Here is a 17,029-nt window from a genome sequence, read left to right as displayed (position 1 = left end):
GCATAACACAGAATAGTTATGGCATTTTTTAAAAAGACAGGAGCACGAAATAGTCCACCAGTGGGAAATGCCTATATTAGCTGCAACTGTATTTGCTCAGAAAGCAGGTCATTGTTAAGAATAGATGAGAGTGTGGATGCCTCAGTCCTGGCATCTAATAAAATATGGGCATGTTTCAGAGGTGTGTGTTCAGTGTAGGAGAGGGCTGAGCAAGTGTAAACAGGAACTGAGCAGGAACAGAAAACAGTTTCTTGTGCATTGTGGATTTCTGAAGGCGTATTTACTGTGACCTCACAAAGGCACCATAGGAGGTACAGCCTGTGACTGCCGAAATGGCCGGAAAACCTCATATGCAAGCAAAGCAAAGACAAATAACTATTCGAACAACTATACAACCTAGCCTCCTCTGGAAAGAGCTCTTTCAGCAAGTATTGTTGAAGTTTGGTATTGAGGTGCTAACCAGCCATATAACTACCAAGTCTCATTTCACCATACATTTTTTTTTCCAGGGACTGCTCATACAATGTATATGTTTTTGACATAACCAGCTGGTGAAAGATTTGAAATGAAAACTCGTAATTTTAAAATATTGCCTTAAAGGTGATGTGTCATGTCAGATACAAGCCCTATCCACTTAAAAAGATTAATGTTTAAACTTATATTTGTAGAAGAAATGTTAGCATATTGAAAAGCACACAGAGATATAAACTAACGTAGTACCCTTTGGGAATCATTCAACAATAAGCAGAAATAAATGCAGCTGTTACACATCACTTTGACATTCATGGAACGCAAAAATATGGTTATGTTACAGCAGCAGATAATTTATAGGGCTGCCTATGTCTGCGCAGAGCAAAGGATGGAAACTTAAGCATTATTTCCTTTAAAGAAAATTTATAAAGGCTGCTAGAATGCTTTTGCCTCATTTCTGCCACCAACAGCAGACTGCAACCTGAGCCAGAAGCCGAATATGAAGCAAAAGAAGAGCACAGTTTGGACTGGGCTTCTGAGGTAATTTAGAAAATAGAAATAATGAAAGGAAAAAAAAGTAAATGGCTGGAGATACTTTGGAATAACTAGTAGATTGTGCTACACAACTTATGATGAGCTTTTCCACCAATTTCCCTAGTGGTCAGAAGATTAATTCATTCTTCACTAGCCACAAAAATCTTGGGCAAAGGGAGACTTACTATTACAATTTGTATTCTAATTCACCATCAATGCATGGGCAGCAGCTTCCATTTTTTCCTCTTTATTAGCATTGCTCTTCAGTTTTTAAAAAATTATTATATTTTTTTTGAGGGAGAGGACAGTGTTTAATATTAAGCCTTGTAAAGACAAAAACCCAAGTGTTTAGACCAGGCACCCCCAACCTTTGGCCCTCCAGATGTTTTGGACTACAATTCCCATCATCCCCGACCACTGGTCCTGTTAGCTAGGGATCATAGGAGTTGTAGGCCAAAACATCTGGAAGGCCGCAGGTTGGGGGTGCCTGGTTTAGACCAACACTGCTTTGTCAGTTATAACTTTAAAGAGCTTTGAGTTGAAATAAGTAAGACTTGGGGACTAGGACACTCCTCACCACAATGAGCAGCTAAAATTGCTTTTGTGTTGATACAGCAGAAAAGGAGATGTTGGCCTTTCAATACTTAAAAAACTCACAAGGAAGTATGCTTCTAGAAGAATGATATCAGAAAAGCTTTGTGGGGGGAAATTTAAATGAGAATTTACCTGACAGGATTTACCTGCTAAAGTTCATCATAAGCTATTTCCTTCTTTTTAATTATTTATAGTTTCTACATTTCTGTTTCTTGAACAAAGAAAGACTGTGCACCTCATGTGTCTGTAACAGGGTAATAAAAAGGATAGCCTTTCATAAAGAATCATTTTTCATTTTAATCTGCAGTGCTATAGAACTCGGGTGAAGTAAAGCCCAGTTGAATATCTCCATAAGTGAAGTGCAAGCTCCTTCATGGGAGGAGGAAGGTGTTTGCTGTCAGCTCCACATGGCTGGTAGGCAGCAAGCAAGCAAGCTGGGCCATAAGGAGAGTAGGAAAACCACCCCTGCCACTTCTCTCACCCACAAACATCCTTCCAAACCAACCAGAATGCAACAGTGCAGGCCCTTCTAGTTGCAGCAATTATTTTGCATCACTCTGCCATTCCCATCTCCCGCATCATACAGGGTCACCAACACAGCACCCACAGGTAAAATGAATGAAGACCTTTGTGAGTGTCTGTGAAGCCACAGGCAAACAGATTGGTGATCCTCACACTAGCTGATCTTTGGCCAGTCACTACCTCTCAGCCTAACCCGGGATCTTCTGAAGAAATACTATTGCTATGAACTGTCTGGAGGAACACAATACACCCCCCACCTTCCTAGTACTGTGCTATGTCATTAAACCAATACAGAGAAGTATGTGTGTGTGAGAATACTGGACAGCTTGAAAAATAACTATTAATAACAATGCCAATGAAACTAGGTTAATCATGACCCCAGCGTGGCAATATAGTTTACAGGAAACTCATTCAACATTAAACTGTTTTTGTAAGAGTTAACAGACTCCATCCTCTAAATACAGCATGCCCAAAGCAGATATACACAAACGCCAGAAAAGTAATGTCAATGTTTATACAAGGGCAGCTATTACTTTTAAACCTTGTTATAAAACTTTCAGAAACACTTGTCTGAACACAACTCGTTTTGAAAAATGAAGTTAGTTTATAAAGAGAACTCTGGAGTTAATTCATGTTCATAATGTAGCCAAAGTGTATTAGTGGACATGCACACAAGAACATCAGTTAAGAAATTTTGTACCCTGACTAAGTTTATCAAGAGTTACTTATTTTTTACAAGCTTCTTTAAGTTAGATTTCATGCATTAATGTTTAATAGAACAGTTAAGTCCAGTAGCATCTAGCAAGGCAGCACAGGTAGTAATGCACTGTCAAGCCATCTTCCCAGTGCCAGGTATCATTGCCAGTTATTGAGAGGGTGGGGGGAGACAAGGCCCTGGAGAGCTCAGCATGGCAGGATTGCCTCTGCTGTTGCACCTGTACATCACTAAGCTCTCCACTGCCCTGCCCCTCTAAGTAACCAGCAGCAATGAAGTACTGGGAAGTCAGGTGAGCAGCACAGCCCCACCCACACAGCCCCACCGGCCACTACAGGTTAACTCACTAGCCATTTTGCAAACAGAACAGCCTTGTGGACAACTCTGTATATCTAACATCTTTACTGTATCATAATTCACTGAAAGAAAAGGTCTAAGTTTAGTATAATCATTTAAATTATCCTATACAGTGGACGCTTGGGTTGCAAACGTGATCCGTGCGGGATGCACGTTCGCAACCTGCAGCGGCGCGTCTGTGCACATTCAGGTTGTGATTCGGCGCTTCTGCACAAACCCCTGAAACCCGGAAGTAACCCATTCCGGTACTTCCGGGTTTTGGTGGGTCCGTAACCTGAAAAAACACAACCTGAAGCGTCTGTAACCTGAGGTATGACTGTATATTACTAAGCTGGGGATCAAATTTCCCTCCCACTGATCTACTAAAGCATTCACCCTTCAACAGCCCAACAGGCAAGCATGAATGACTGAACAAGAACTTATCATCTGTAGTTTGGTATCAAGTGCCACTCAATCAAACGCATGCTTATTCACAGCTACCATCAAATTCAATGGGATTTACTCCCAAGTGTGCAAAATCTTACAGCCTCCACATAAAAGCAAGTACTTCAAGCGGTGGTAGAGATTTAGCTCTGCACAGTGTTACGTGCTGCTGCTTTTTGCATTTTGAGAGCATGCATCTAAGGTCAGCACAAGGCAAACATCACATACAATTTACACATGTGCATGCTTCTCCCTAACCCAAAAAAGTGTTAGAAACATGCAATTATTAATCCACCCACCACAACCAAGGCTTGGTCCTGTATAATCATATCAATAATGTGCTTATCTAGGGCTGTCACATGTGGACGTGTCAGAATTTTGTCGCCCCGTTGCAGAGGACAGGAAAAGAATGAGCTAGGGCTTTATGCTAACCATTTTATCTAAGCAATTTTTAAATCAAGGTACTACCAAATTTATCTTTTAGCATTCTATTCTATCAAAGTTTATTGAAGCAGAAAAGACAAGAGGATGCAATTCATTTAACCAGCCCCATCCACTGAAGCCTTGGACTTCGACCTGTGCAAGGGTACTCCACCCCCACTCCCCTCAGCATCCCCCCCAAAACTGTCTGGGAATTTTGTGGGGTGGGGGAGAATCCCAAGAACAGGGGGCAGAAGAGGGAGATTTCAGCTTGCCACCCTTAGAAGAATGTCACAGTGAAATCCACCCAGAGGCATTATCTTGAAAAAAGGCAACGAAGCAAAGCAAATGCTTAAAATGCTTCTTTATCCTGAAAAGGGGGCGGGGGAAGGGATGCTATCCACTAGTTTGTAACCTCTACCTTTGGCTTCAAACCTGATCGGCCAGAAGTTTTCTTCCTTCATGAATTTTTATCTTTAAAGTAAGCAAGCCTGCTTTTCCTGCCTTCCTAGAGAACACTCACTTATCTCCTCATTCTCGTCTGTGTACCTCCAAGATTTCTTCCAGTTATCAAACACTGCGAGAAATCATATGCTTATTTGGAATACTGTGTACCATTTCTGGTCACTTCACCTCAAAAAGGATAATTGCAGAGTTGGAAAAGGTTCAGAAAAAAGGCAACCAAAATGGTCAAAAAAAGAAGTGGAGAAACTCCCCTGTGAAGAAAGATTAGTTTCGAGAAAAAGCAAGAGGGGACATGGCTGAAGTGTGAAAATGTATGCAGGGTGTGGAGAAAGTGGTTAGAATTTTTTTACCTCCCACTCAGAAGAACTCATGGACAACCAGTGAAACTGAATGTTGAAGGAGAAAGCACTCCTTCACACACCATACAGCTAAACTATGGTATTTGCTCCCACGAGAGGCTGTGATGGCCACCAACTTAGATGGCTATAAAATAAGATTAGACAAATTCATAGAGGATAATGCTATCAGTTTCTGGGCCAAGGCTCTACAGATGTAGTTGGTTTCCAACTCCCATCACCCCCCTGAATGTGCCCCTGGGGCTGCTGGGAGATGGAGTCCAACAAAACCTGGAGGGCCATAGCTTCCCAGCCCCTGCTCTAGGATATCCCACACACAGCACGGCACAAAGACCTTGAAAACGAACATTCAACTTGACTGAATTTACTGTTAGACACAGTTGATGCAGCAGTTCGAAGAGAATAGCCAGACTCCTGCTCCACTTCCTGCATATGACAAAGACACAATTCATCTGACATTTTCCAGTTCTTCCCTGCACACTTAAGAAACCCGTCTTGTTCTAATCCGCTGCAACACTATCATTAAATTTTATAAAAGCAGACTTTGTTTACCAACTCTTGGGTCTGTCCAAGTCCCATGAAGAGCTAAGTGAGGCTTTAGCAGGGTTGGCAGTTTGACAGAAGCACAACTGCAACTCATTCAAAGTGCAAGGAAGATAAAGTAGGAAGAACGGCAAAATGAAGAAGAAAAAAAGAAAAGATACCCAAACACCGTAGGCCCGTCTGCAAACTTTCAGCTAGCTGGAAAGCTAGGAATACAATAAGAACTGAATAGTTTTGAAGACCAAGCATATCAATACAGTATGAATCTGGCCAAACGTACAGGAACAAGCAGAACAATTGAGTTAGGCCAGTGAGAGAGTTTAGCAATATGTTAGTACTGTATGTTAGTACTATGTTAGTACTACTGTATGTTAGTACTACTGAATAATGGAGGAAGGAAACCCCCCACAACTGACAATATGTTTTGAACTTCATCCAGATCAAACCTGTAAGGAAATTTGAGGAGCTGCAAATATGACTTCCTAAATTCTGTGGTGGATTTTCTGGATGTAACTAAATTCCTTTCATAGCGGCCTACGCTAGATGAGGATTCTAGGCATCATATTATGCCACAAGAACCCTGAGGCCTCCACGCCTACTTCAAAGTGCAGATACTTCCCCTATTACACCAGAGAGCCAATTTTCAGATGCTTTGCAATAGGTCAACCTGAAACCCCCTCCAGTTTCGCAATTTTGATATGCAGATAAAAAATAGGGTACATCCATTTTTTAAGTAGAATTTTGGTTTTTCTCATCTTTCCTGTAAATTCTGAGAAAATCTAGTAATCACCAGCACACTGTTCAAATTTAATTTGCCCCCAGGAAGCTAGACACCGTGTGAGATGGAAACCCCCCCCCCCAAGCTCCTCCACTCCCCCAAACAGAATGGCCTCAATGCAGTGGTACAAATTTTAAAAGCACAGAAGTTGTCCTCAAGACGCAAGCAGCTTAGTTAAGCCTGCCTTTAAAAGAGTAGCACAAATCATCCCTAATGTAATTCAGAAGATTCTTCAAGCTCTCCCCTCAGTGGTTACTCCCGCCTAAGTCGAAGGCTTGGATACCTAGAGAGCAGCGTGACTGCTTCTCTCCAAATTCCTTGTGTCCCTGCATGATCACTGAGGTCTTTGTGGGAGTCACTTTTAGTGGTCCACCATGGCTCAAACCCATAGTTGGTATCCAACAGGAGCTGTACACTTAGTATTACTGGCCCCATTTTATGGAACTCCCTTCCAGTTAATGTCAGGTGCCTACTGAAGACATTATTATTATTATTATTATTATTATTATTATTATTCCAGCAGGCATTGTAATTGAGGTTTGATTTTATAGTTTTGACCAATTTATATTTTTTGCACTGTATTCCTGCAAACCACTTAAGAGACGACTGTAGTATATAAGCAGTATATAAATTGTTTGATATATAAATAAATCATGCACGTGTCCCCAGTCCTGGAGGCAGAGAGCACAGCTTTTCAAGCTCTGCCTTTCATGTACCAGAAGCAACAACTGTAGTTTTAATAATGCCAAGTGTTAAAGCACAACAGCTGCCAAGTGCTCCATTCTCCAGTCCTTTCTTCACTTGGCAGTGAAGTCATGCAACAGAATTATCTCCTCAAAGCCTATTGCCTGAAATTTATTCCCATTTACCATTTGAGAGAGGCCAAAACTTGAGGGCTCCAATTAATGTTAAACATCATGCTAACAGTCTTTAATGCATTAATGTCTATTAAGGCAATTTAACCATTCATAAAAGATTCTGCTGACAAACTCCAGGGATAACAATGTGATTAGCAAGAAGTGGAAGCCCCCAAGGGGCAAATTTTCTGCAAGTGGTTTCATTTAGTCTGCAAAGTCTTCCATAAGTAAGTACTAAGCATCTCTTCGAGTGTAGAACGTGGAGTCCCTCTGCCCCAAGGATCGCCACTGGGACCTGTGCTTTTCAACTTGTTCATAAACTATCTAGAGTTGGGAGTCAGCAGGGAAGTAGCCAAGTTTGTTGATGGTGGTAAATTGTTCAGGGTGGTTAAAACAAAGCAGTGTTGAGAAGCTTTCCAAAAGGATCTCTCCAAACTGAGAGAATGCATGGGAAAAAGACAAATACAACTCAATTTTAAAAATGATAAACATCAGGGCGAAAACCAGTATCTCTAAGTGATACCCACTACTTCCATGTAGTTTTCTTTAACAGGTAAACATAAAGGCCCCCTGGCCGGTTAAGTCGAGTCAAAGTTTTATTTCATAACCCTGAAAGGATAGATTAAAAGGCAGAGTAAAACTGAGTGCATCTTACCTTGCAACATGCATCGATATGCTGATTCGGATATTGCATAAATATGTGGAGGCATCTCATGGCGTTTCTTTCCTCTGTACATTTCGATGATGTTCTCAGAGTAAATTGGGAGGTTCTTGTAAGGATTTATGACTACACAGAAGAGCCCGGAGTATGTCTACAGGGAGGGGGAAGAAAAGTTGATTATTCTCTCCCAACCTGCATTAACCTAACCTGTATGTACTACTGTTTAATTTTTTTAACTGATTGTTAAATAAATAAAACTTTCCCCCCATTATCTTTGGTTTAATTCATGATGCTAAACTGTGGCTAAGAGTGAACAGGAAAGCATGCAGGTGCAGAGTTATAAAATAGTGGCTACTTCACTCCTACTGCGCTGTTGGAAAATAAGCCATGGGTTGGCTTAGAATTACACATGAACCCAGGCTCATGGATTGTCTAAACCATGGTTTGCCCTGCAACCAAGGTTTGCTTTTGGTTTACACCTTGTGGTTTGTCAAACCACATGCCTAGCAGGAGCAAAGATGCTTGTTATTTTCTAAATATGCACCAACATGCTTGCTCTTTCACATACTGCCATAATTCGGCTTAGCATGACATGCAAACTGAGCCACTGATTCCTATCCATCCTGTTCTTAACCACACAATGTTCAATGCTTTGTTTTTGTTCAGAAACATACACAATGTACTGTTAGCTTACACACATTTCACTCCTGCATAGATACAAACAAGCAAGTGGGGAAGACATGTTCCACACTACAGCATTATTGAAATAAAGGTACTTGGTGGGTCTTTTAGAAGACTTCAGCTGCAAAAGATAGTTTACCGCTATAACTCATGTCAACGTCGGGGATGGGACAAGGTCCGGAGCTGATGTTTATTTGCCCTCCCTACTTAAATCAGCAGAGGAAAAATTCAGATGACAACCAAGCACATAGAAAGAGTGTTGCATTTCGCTGGTGCACAAAAAGACTTTGCTTACTGGATCTTGGATGGATTGGTAACATCTCGCAGGAACCTCCAGAACCTGCATGAGACCTTCCCACAGCCTAATAAGCAATGTAGAGGGCTTAAAAGCTCTCTCTGCCTTCCGGGTGGGGCAAGGCCCACTCGGCGTACCAGCTTCAGCAAGGTAGGGGTGGCCCCATGGAGGCGGGGGGGGGGGGGATTTTGTGGTTGTTCTGATTATAAATGATTTCAGCTTTATGCACAATTCCCCTGAAAATTACCCTGTGCAAGTTGCAAGCCTACTGTATACTATGACCGCAGTCTGGGCATGGATAATGGAAAAGCTCTAGTCTCAAGACTGATGCTGGTACCTCTTTGCATAACTAGATGCCCCATTTGTGGCAAGTCAGAGTCCTGCTGGATTTTAAGCCAAAGATATTAGATCATCTTAAAACACAGGGCCAAATATCTTTTTTGAAGTTCTGCTTCTCAAGTGAGGGAACAATACACAATCTGTAGCAGTAGCAGCATATAAACCTGTGTCCTATATTCCCCTTCCTCAGTAGTGCACTGTTCTACAACTTTCTTAAGATTTGGGGTCCTCACTTCAGCTGCCACTTCCTAAGGAGGAACAGAACACCATTTTCTGCTAGCGGGCTTCTCAATTCCTTAAGTACAAGGCTAGTTTATCTATGCCATACTATTAAGTAGCCTAGAAATGGGAACGTTGTATATATATATAAAGCAATAAAAGAGAAGACCATAATATGCGCTGTTCTACAACTCATGTTAGTGTGAAGATTTAACCTAATAGCACTGAACAAGATGAAAAACAGATTGAAGTACACACATATAAAAAAAGTGAATGCGTGTCTTGAGGTAAAGGTAAAGGGACCCCTGACCATTAGGTCCAGTCGTGACCGACTCTGGGCTTGCAGCACTCATCTCGCTTTATTGGCCAAGGGAGCCGGCATACAGCTTCCGGGTCATGTGGCCAGCATGACTAAGCCGCTTCTGGCGAACCAGAGCAGCGCAAGGAAACGCCGTTTACCTTCCCGCTGGAGTGGTACCTATTTATCTACTTGCACTTTGATGTGCTTTCGAACTGCTAGGTTGGCACGAGCAGGGACTGAGCAATGGGTGCTTACCCCATCACAGGGATTCGAACTGCCGACCTTCTGATCGGCAAGTCCTAGGCTCTGTGGTTTAACCCACAGCACCACCTGCGTCCCATCTTGAGGTAGCGTGGGGAAAATACTTATTTATGCCTCCCTATCAGCAGGTTTTTGAAACTTAATGCTACTACAACACTAGACAGTATTGCTTAGTAATTTGAAATCTACATAAAGCCCACAAAGCATCCTGAAGGAAAATATGGTACAATCTGTCATAGTTATCATTGGAGTGTGGATATTTGTGGAACCCTGTCAAGAGTACATTCCAGCATTCCTAGCCCCTTTTGAACAATAAGACCTAATACTTGTTCTTCAAGAAAAGGAAGCTATCAGTTGCTTGAATTTGGCAGGGTTTTCAATTGCTTATCATGTACGCAGTGGAAAATATTATATTCAATTTAATTATAATTTCATTATCACAGAATGCATATGTCCTTTACACTGATCCTAGCAGTTTAGTCCAGTACATCTGTACTTCTGCAAAGTGAAGAATTCGTAGAGAAATTAGTAGCTGGTACAATCACAATAGCCAAAGCAAGAATTCTGGTGTGTTTTTTTAATTAAAATCAAGTCTCTAGTCATCCTACAGAAGCTCAAAAGTGGCCTCTGGTCACAAAGAAAAGTTTATGTACCCCACATAATTTCATAATCACTTCCTCCTAAACCCCCTATTGTCTACCACTTTCTCAGCTCTCTGGGGGCAGCCCTTAAGACAACTCACAAAAAAACGCCCAAATCAACCACTTGATACAAAACACAGTGCAAAGTAAATTTGCATTGTATTGATTTTCATGGTTTATTTTGAAAAGTAGAAGGCAAATTTCCGCACTACAGTATTTCCTGATTCACTGAATACAAATGTGGTGTTGCATTTGGCTACAGCTCCTCTTTCAAATATCATTTTATAGCTCAAACACAAATTTTCCTTTCCTAATGCAATTTAAATATGAATTTCTTCACTTCAGGTGTTTCTAAAACAGAAGGCTGCATAAACTGTTTTGCCTAGAATATGTGGTATAATATGACTCAACTCAAAACTGTGATTTAAACATTTCAGGTATTATTAATGTTGACTTCCTTTTCTTGGTGTAGAAATTAAGATCTAGGCCAGTGCCAATAATATGCCACACAGCAACTGGACTGTTCAATTACAGTTATTCACTTTGAACTAGACCTCAAAATAAGTTGTACAAATCTCAGATCTGGCATGGAAAGATTCAGATTTTGAAATTTTAAACATTTCCATTAGAAATGTTATATTGAGAGCCACCTAAAGATCAAAATCAAGAGTCTTTCCAGGGCTGCTACCCCCCCCTTTTAAAAGAAGTGGGGTGTGGGGAATTGAACCAAGGATCTTCTACATGCAAAGCATGTGCCCTACCATTGAGCTACAGCTCTCCCTTGAGCTATTACTACCTTCTTAATATGTGTATTGGATAAATGTAGGATATACCAATGGATAAATCCAGGACCCTAAAGTGATGTTATTTCTAGATACTGTGCTGGGGTTTCCTCTGTGCCCACCCCCCACCCCCTTTGTAGTTCTTCCTTGCTTTTTCTTCTGTCTTGAGAAAACAGAGTAGAAAGAAATATATTAGTGAAGGACAGAAGGGGGTTTGAAGCTTCAAGTTTTCTTGTTGTGCCTTGTCATATGAACGTATGAAAGGGGAAGGAGCATGAATCAGCTATTTGAGTATGTAGGGTGCAGCAGACTGCTATTGTTTGACTACATTCAGTATTGGAGGGAGGGGAGAAGGAATTTATAAGCTTATGTGAAGTTATTTACTGTTATCCAAAAACCATGTAACCGGCGGAAGTGTGACTTTGGGAGTTATTTAGGTGGGCTAAGAAAATATTGGCACTGTTACTATTTTTTTGAAAAATGGGGGATAGTTGAGTGATTCTAAAAGAGGATTAATATTTTTTAGATTTTTAAAAATTAATATTTGCATTTTAAAAATTAATATTTGTATTTAATTTGGTATCGCCAAACATGCAGCCACTATAAGATTCTGAAAGATGGGGCACATTGAACTAGAAGTCCACCAATGCAAATTGACCCAATGTCCATTGTCATACACAATCTGGCAAGGTATATGATAGACAGTCATAGTGGGAGTAAGACTGGTACCAAGGCAAAACAGATAAAAAATCTAAAAATTGTGAGACTTTTTAAAAATAGCCAGTGAGGAAATCATGTGTATTTCTTGGGGGATTGTATTCCATGAATAAGGGGCCACCAGTGAAGACCACTTGTCTTCGATATCATTCAACTACTACCACACAGAGTCTGGTTTATTAAAGCAGTTTCTAGGTTCAGATATAAAGGGAGACTGTGGTTTAAGAAACCCTAAAAGTTTTATATTATGGCATGTGATGAAAAGAGGAAAAAATATGGGCACAATGCTCCTTTTTTCAGTCAAATAAAACACATGTTATTTGGCCATTACTGTCATACCTAAGCCATGCCTGTAAGTCAAAACTAGCACCTTGCATTGTGCACAGGACACAATGCAACGTATACTTCGGAGCACAGATATAATTTGGTTCCAACAAACCCAACCCTAGATAATCTACCACATTCTGTGCCTGTGGAAAATTCTGTTTTCAGGGGCACGCCCTACACAGAGCACATTACAGGTGTCTGGTCCTTTGAAGGTGATTTGAATTATCCAACAATAAGAGATGCCAACCATCAAGCAGAAATGCCTAGCTGAAATCCAGCCAGCAAAGCTGAATATTCATAGAGATTACTAAACTGGACTGACAAGGAGGAAATAAGCCACATCTAGAACAGGAATCCTAAACTCCCAAAGGCCACAGGACCTGCCAGCTATCATCACTTCCACCTCGCCAAGATTCAACTTCATTTGGTTCACCTGTATCCAGCTCCTGACCATGTCCAAACACTGAATAAGCATTCTAAGGACAGGTGCAGCCCTGGAAGAAAAAGTCAAGGCTGCATATCCTCACCAGTTGCAGTAGCAGCTTGCAAGTCAGCTCCCCTGTCTTCCTAACACTGCATGTTGCTGCTAGTTACCTAAGAGGGGGAGGCAAGGCCACAGCATTGGGAGAGTCAGGTTAGCTCCCTGATGCTTTGTCCCTCCCCCTCTCAGTAACAACAGTGATGCTTGGGAAGGTAGGAGAGCAATGTTTCACCCATGCCACCTCTCTTGACCACTACTGACTACTTGTCTATGCCCCAAAACTATGACCAAGCCCAGGGGCGAAAACCTCATCATTCTTTTTTACCACCCCAAATCGAAGAACAAAAGTGAAACTTGGAAAGAATAGGTTCCAGACACACAATGTTTGTGACCAGTTTCAAAGCCTTCCTGGCCACAAATGCTGAAGCATTCAAAAATGTTTTGTGTGTCCTGGTCACCTTATCACTACCCCACAGTCAAAAGTATCAAGAGCCACAGACTATCTAATAAGAAAAAGTAGGGCGATTATCAGAACCCTAACCACACTGTGGATCAAGTTACAAGTTATACATAACATCAGGCTGGCATTAAAAAAGATACAGGTACTTTTTCACATAAGGAAGCTGTTGTTGGTGGCTCCATGGTCCAGTAAAGGCCAGTCAAATAATTATTACTTACATAAATGAGCCCAGAGTAGTATCGGTCCTTCAAATTATGTAGAACAGAGGCCTCATTTAAGCAGGTTAATTCTGCCATGTCTTCCACTTTAGAAAATTTGGGAGGGTTCATCTTCTGAATGTCATCTTTGTTGACAACCGCTTTCTTCCCATTCTCAGCCAGTTCAACCAGCACTTCATCTCCCCTCTCCTCTTTGATGCTTGCAGCTTCAAAGCCATGACGTTCTGAAGGAATCCACACAAGTTTTTTAGCAGTCCAGTCAGCCTGTGTAGCAGGGTTGTAGATTACTGCCCTGTCCACAAAGAGATATCTCTCAGGGTCCTCCTGTCCTATCCTCTGCGCCATCATGAGGGAATTAACAAATAACTGCAACCTGGGGGGGGGGGGGAGGAGGGGAAATGAAAACAGAAGTAGAAGTCACTATTAATACATGAACCTGAATTGGCTGGTTTCTCAAACTCAGCAGATTCTATAGCCAGAGCACTGAATAATCTCAAGGATGTATACCCAAATAGGGGATTTAGCAGATTCTGCAGAAATGGATGCTTATGAAAGCGAAACATCCTATGAAACCAGGCCATTTCTGTAAAAGAAGCATATTTGCTCCAATGTAATGCTCATGCTTGCTTAGTAAGGGCCCCATCTGTAGCCATGCAAGTATCTGCATTTCAGCTTGTTTTTCCCATTTACTTTCAATGCACTGACACTGCAGTCTACCAAGACAAAGGTGGTACAGTGGTACCTTGGGTTAAGTACTTAATTCATTCCGGAGGTCTGTTCTTAACCTGAAGCACCACTTTAGCTAATGGGGCCTCCTGCTGCCACCGCACCGCCGAAGCACAATTTCTGTTCTCATCCTGAAGCAAAGTTCTTAACCTGAAGCACTATTTCTGGGTTAGCGGAGTCTGTAACCTGAAGCGTATGTAACCTGAAGCATATGTAACCCGAGGTACCACTGTATTGTGGTCTAAACCACTGAACCTCTTGGGCTTGCTGATTGTAAGGTCAGCAGTTTGAATCCATGTGACGGGGTGAGCTCCCATTGTTTTGTCCCAGCTCCTGCCAACCTAGCAGCTCGAAAGCGTAACAGCACCAGTAGATAAATAGGTACCAGAGTCGAGGGGAAGGTAAATAGCGTTCCCATGTGCTCTGGCTTCTGTCACGGTGTCCCGTTGCACCAGTTGTGTTTTAGTTATGCTGGCCACATGACTCAGAAAGCTGTCTGTGGACAAACTCCAGTTGATTGAACTTAACGGTCCAGTCAAACCAAAGGCTGAAATCTTATAAACATTTAAGCTAGGGACAAATATTCAACTCTAAGGGGCTAATTTTTAATTAAACATGTACACCACATTGCACTTTCTTATGCCAAAGTACTTTGATGCAGGATACCAGTTTCTGTATAGAATGGCTTTAACTTTATAAAGTTATATTTAGTACTGTTAGTAAAGTTATATTTAGTACTGCTTTTGGTGCAGTAACAGAAATAATGGATTACCACTCCATGACAGCTCCATAGCTGTCAGTGCATTCAGTAGTTTCACAACTACCTGTCCAATACATAATAAGAAGCATCAGCAACTTCTGAAGTAGGATAAACCAGCTGAGTTGCCAGCTAAGCTCTGCTGGAAGATGGTAGGCAAACAGAAGCAGTGTTCGAAATTCCCCAAGCGCCAGGTACATTTTGCTACTGGCGCAGGTCCAACTGCAACTACCTTGAGATTTCTGGACGCCAAGGTTGACATACGTTTAAAAACCTCTGCCTTAGTACAGAGTGAATTTCCACTGTGTGTTTTTCTACTTCTTGCATACTGGGACAAGTGAACTGTTGTAAGAGCAAGCTACAGTCAAGCAATGTAGTTGAGATCACAGAATCATAGAATTGTAGCACTGGAAGAGACCCCGAGGGTCATCTGGCCCAAGCTCCTAGTCCATTGTGGCAACTGTAACCTAGGTTTAAGGTGCCATTTGGCACCTAGCTTATATATCCGAGTTTCTAACACTGAACAGAAGAGGCAGATTGGAGATTTCAAAGGGCAAAATTCCAATGTAACGAAAGTAAAGATTCCATCCATAGTAAGCCTGATAAACGCTGAGGAACTTAGGAGAGTTCCCCAGCCTTCTCATCTGGAAGAACTATAATACTGTACCATATTTCCAGTATGCTGTTTACTGTCCTTCAAGTGACCCTGGACTAGAGTGGTAGAAGAAATGTTTCCTTTCATTCTGTCTTCCAGAAGGCCCTATCTAAGTCTTCAATGGGATGCGTAAAGATGAATTATAAGCAGGAGCTGCGAGAAACCATTTAGCAGTCTGAACCTTAGTTCAGGGGATTTTGGGCTGGAGATGTGCAATCAACTTAAAACAAGTATTCTCATCCTAGCACCTTTTCCTCTGAATGAAGATAAATACCCAATTAACCTAGTACCTTTAACTCTCCAATCCAGGCATAGGCAAACTCAGCCCTCCATTTGTTTTGGGACTACAATTCCCATCATCCCTGACCACTGGTCCTGTTACCTAGGGATGATGGGAATTGTAGTCCCAAAACATCTGGAGGGCCGACTTTGTCTATGACTGCTCCAATCCTTCTTTTGATACAAAATTATTCCTTATGGGTAACCTACAGCCCTAAGCCTAATTACAAAAGCTACCCACTTCTCTGGGAAAAGCAATCAGTTCCTCCTTTAGCAGCCAGCTGGGCAGGGAGTAAGAGACTGTGGTTCCAGAGAAAGAAAGGAAAGCGCCCCCCCCCCCGGTCCTGTGTACTTTTGGCTTTGGCATATCCATTCCGACTACCAGCATGTGGCTGTTGACCAAAAAAAGCAAAGGTTCCCCACCAATGCTGTAATACCAGCCATACTTAAATCTTCAGGTGAATCACTTGAATAAAATTCCTAAACTCAGATCTGCTTGGTCATAAGTCTAGAAATAGTGACCAGCATAACTTAAGCATGGCACTTAAGCATAGGTGACAAAATGCATGTTAGTAGCTATGACTGCAAAATAAATGTTGAGACTATGTGTAATACTGGAACATAAACATGGGAATGTTAATCCATAGCAGAATAAGTAATACTTCTGAAAATAATCAATTACAGCAGTTTTAATGAAATTACATTATTTCTGCCATAGCCAAGACGCGTATATAGAAATATATTGTCAGCATAGAATCAAGTTCAAGAAATTTAGGCAGAAACTTAAGAGACCAAGTAAAATGAAGTTCTGTGCTGTGCATTTCCTTTAATAATAAGTTACCTGAAACTTACTACAGACACAAAATGCCAGCCAACAAATTCACTTGGATGTGCTCTGGAGCTGAACCAAAGTTTTACTGATCCTGGAACAGTAAGGCAATCAAAGGGCAGATGTTCAGATTTGATGCAACTGGTAATGTTTTGAAATATATCAAATTTAACAGTGAAGAGGACACTATCTAAAGTTAAGGAAACATATTGCTTCATTGATTTATTTGATGCATTGCATAACTACCATATCCAATCCAACCTTGCTTTGTCTAAAAACATGGTCAAGCGAGTTAAAATGTTAATTCTCCCCATGAAAGATAAAATTCATGATGTGTTAAGTAGGTTTCATGCAATTATGTTTTG

General features: G+C 41.3%; 1 protein-coding gene across 5 annotated transcripts in view; it reads right to left on the bottom strand.

Moving 5' to 3' along the window:
* The window catches only part of MYH10 (myosin heavy chain 10), a 71,108-nt gene that overhangs the window by 50,822 nt on the left and 3,257 nt on the right, over positions 1–17,029 (bottom strand). For all 5 annotated transcript variants that reach the window (XM_083725775.1, XM_083725772.1, XM_083725773.1 and 2 more), the window contains exons 2-3: positions 13,419–13,791; positions 7,691–7,847 (exon numbers count right to left, since the gene is read on the bottom strand). In XM_083725775.1, the coding sequence (XP_083581901.1) occupies positions 7,691–7,847; positions 13,419–13,766 (505 nt within the window). In that variant the 5' untranslated portion in view covers positions 13,767–13,791. The remainder of the gene's footprint in view (positions 1–7,690; positions 7,848–13,418; positions 13,792–17,029) is intronic.

Source organism: Podarcis gaigeae (assembly GCF_964106915.1).
Source record: "Podarcis gaigeae genome assembly, chromosome: 2".
NCBI lineage: Eukaryota > Metazoa > Chordata > Lepidosauria > Squamata > Lacertidae > Podarcis > Podarcis gaigeae.
The sequence above is the reverse complement of the archived record's forward strand: the minus strand, read 5'-3'. Positions and strand labels throughout refer to the sequence as shown.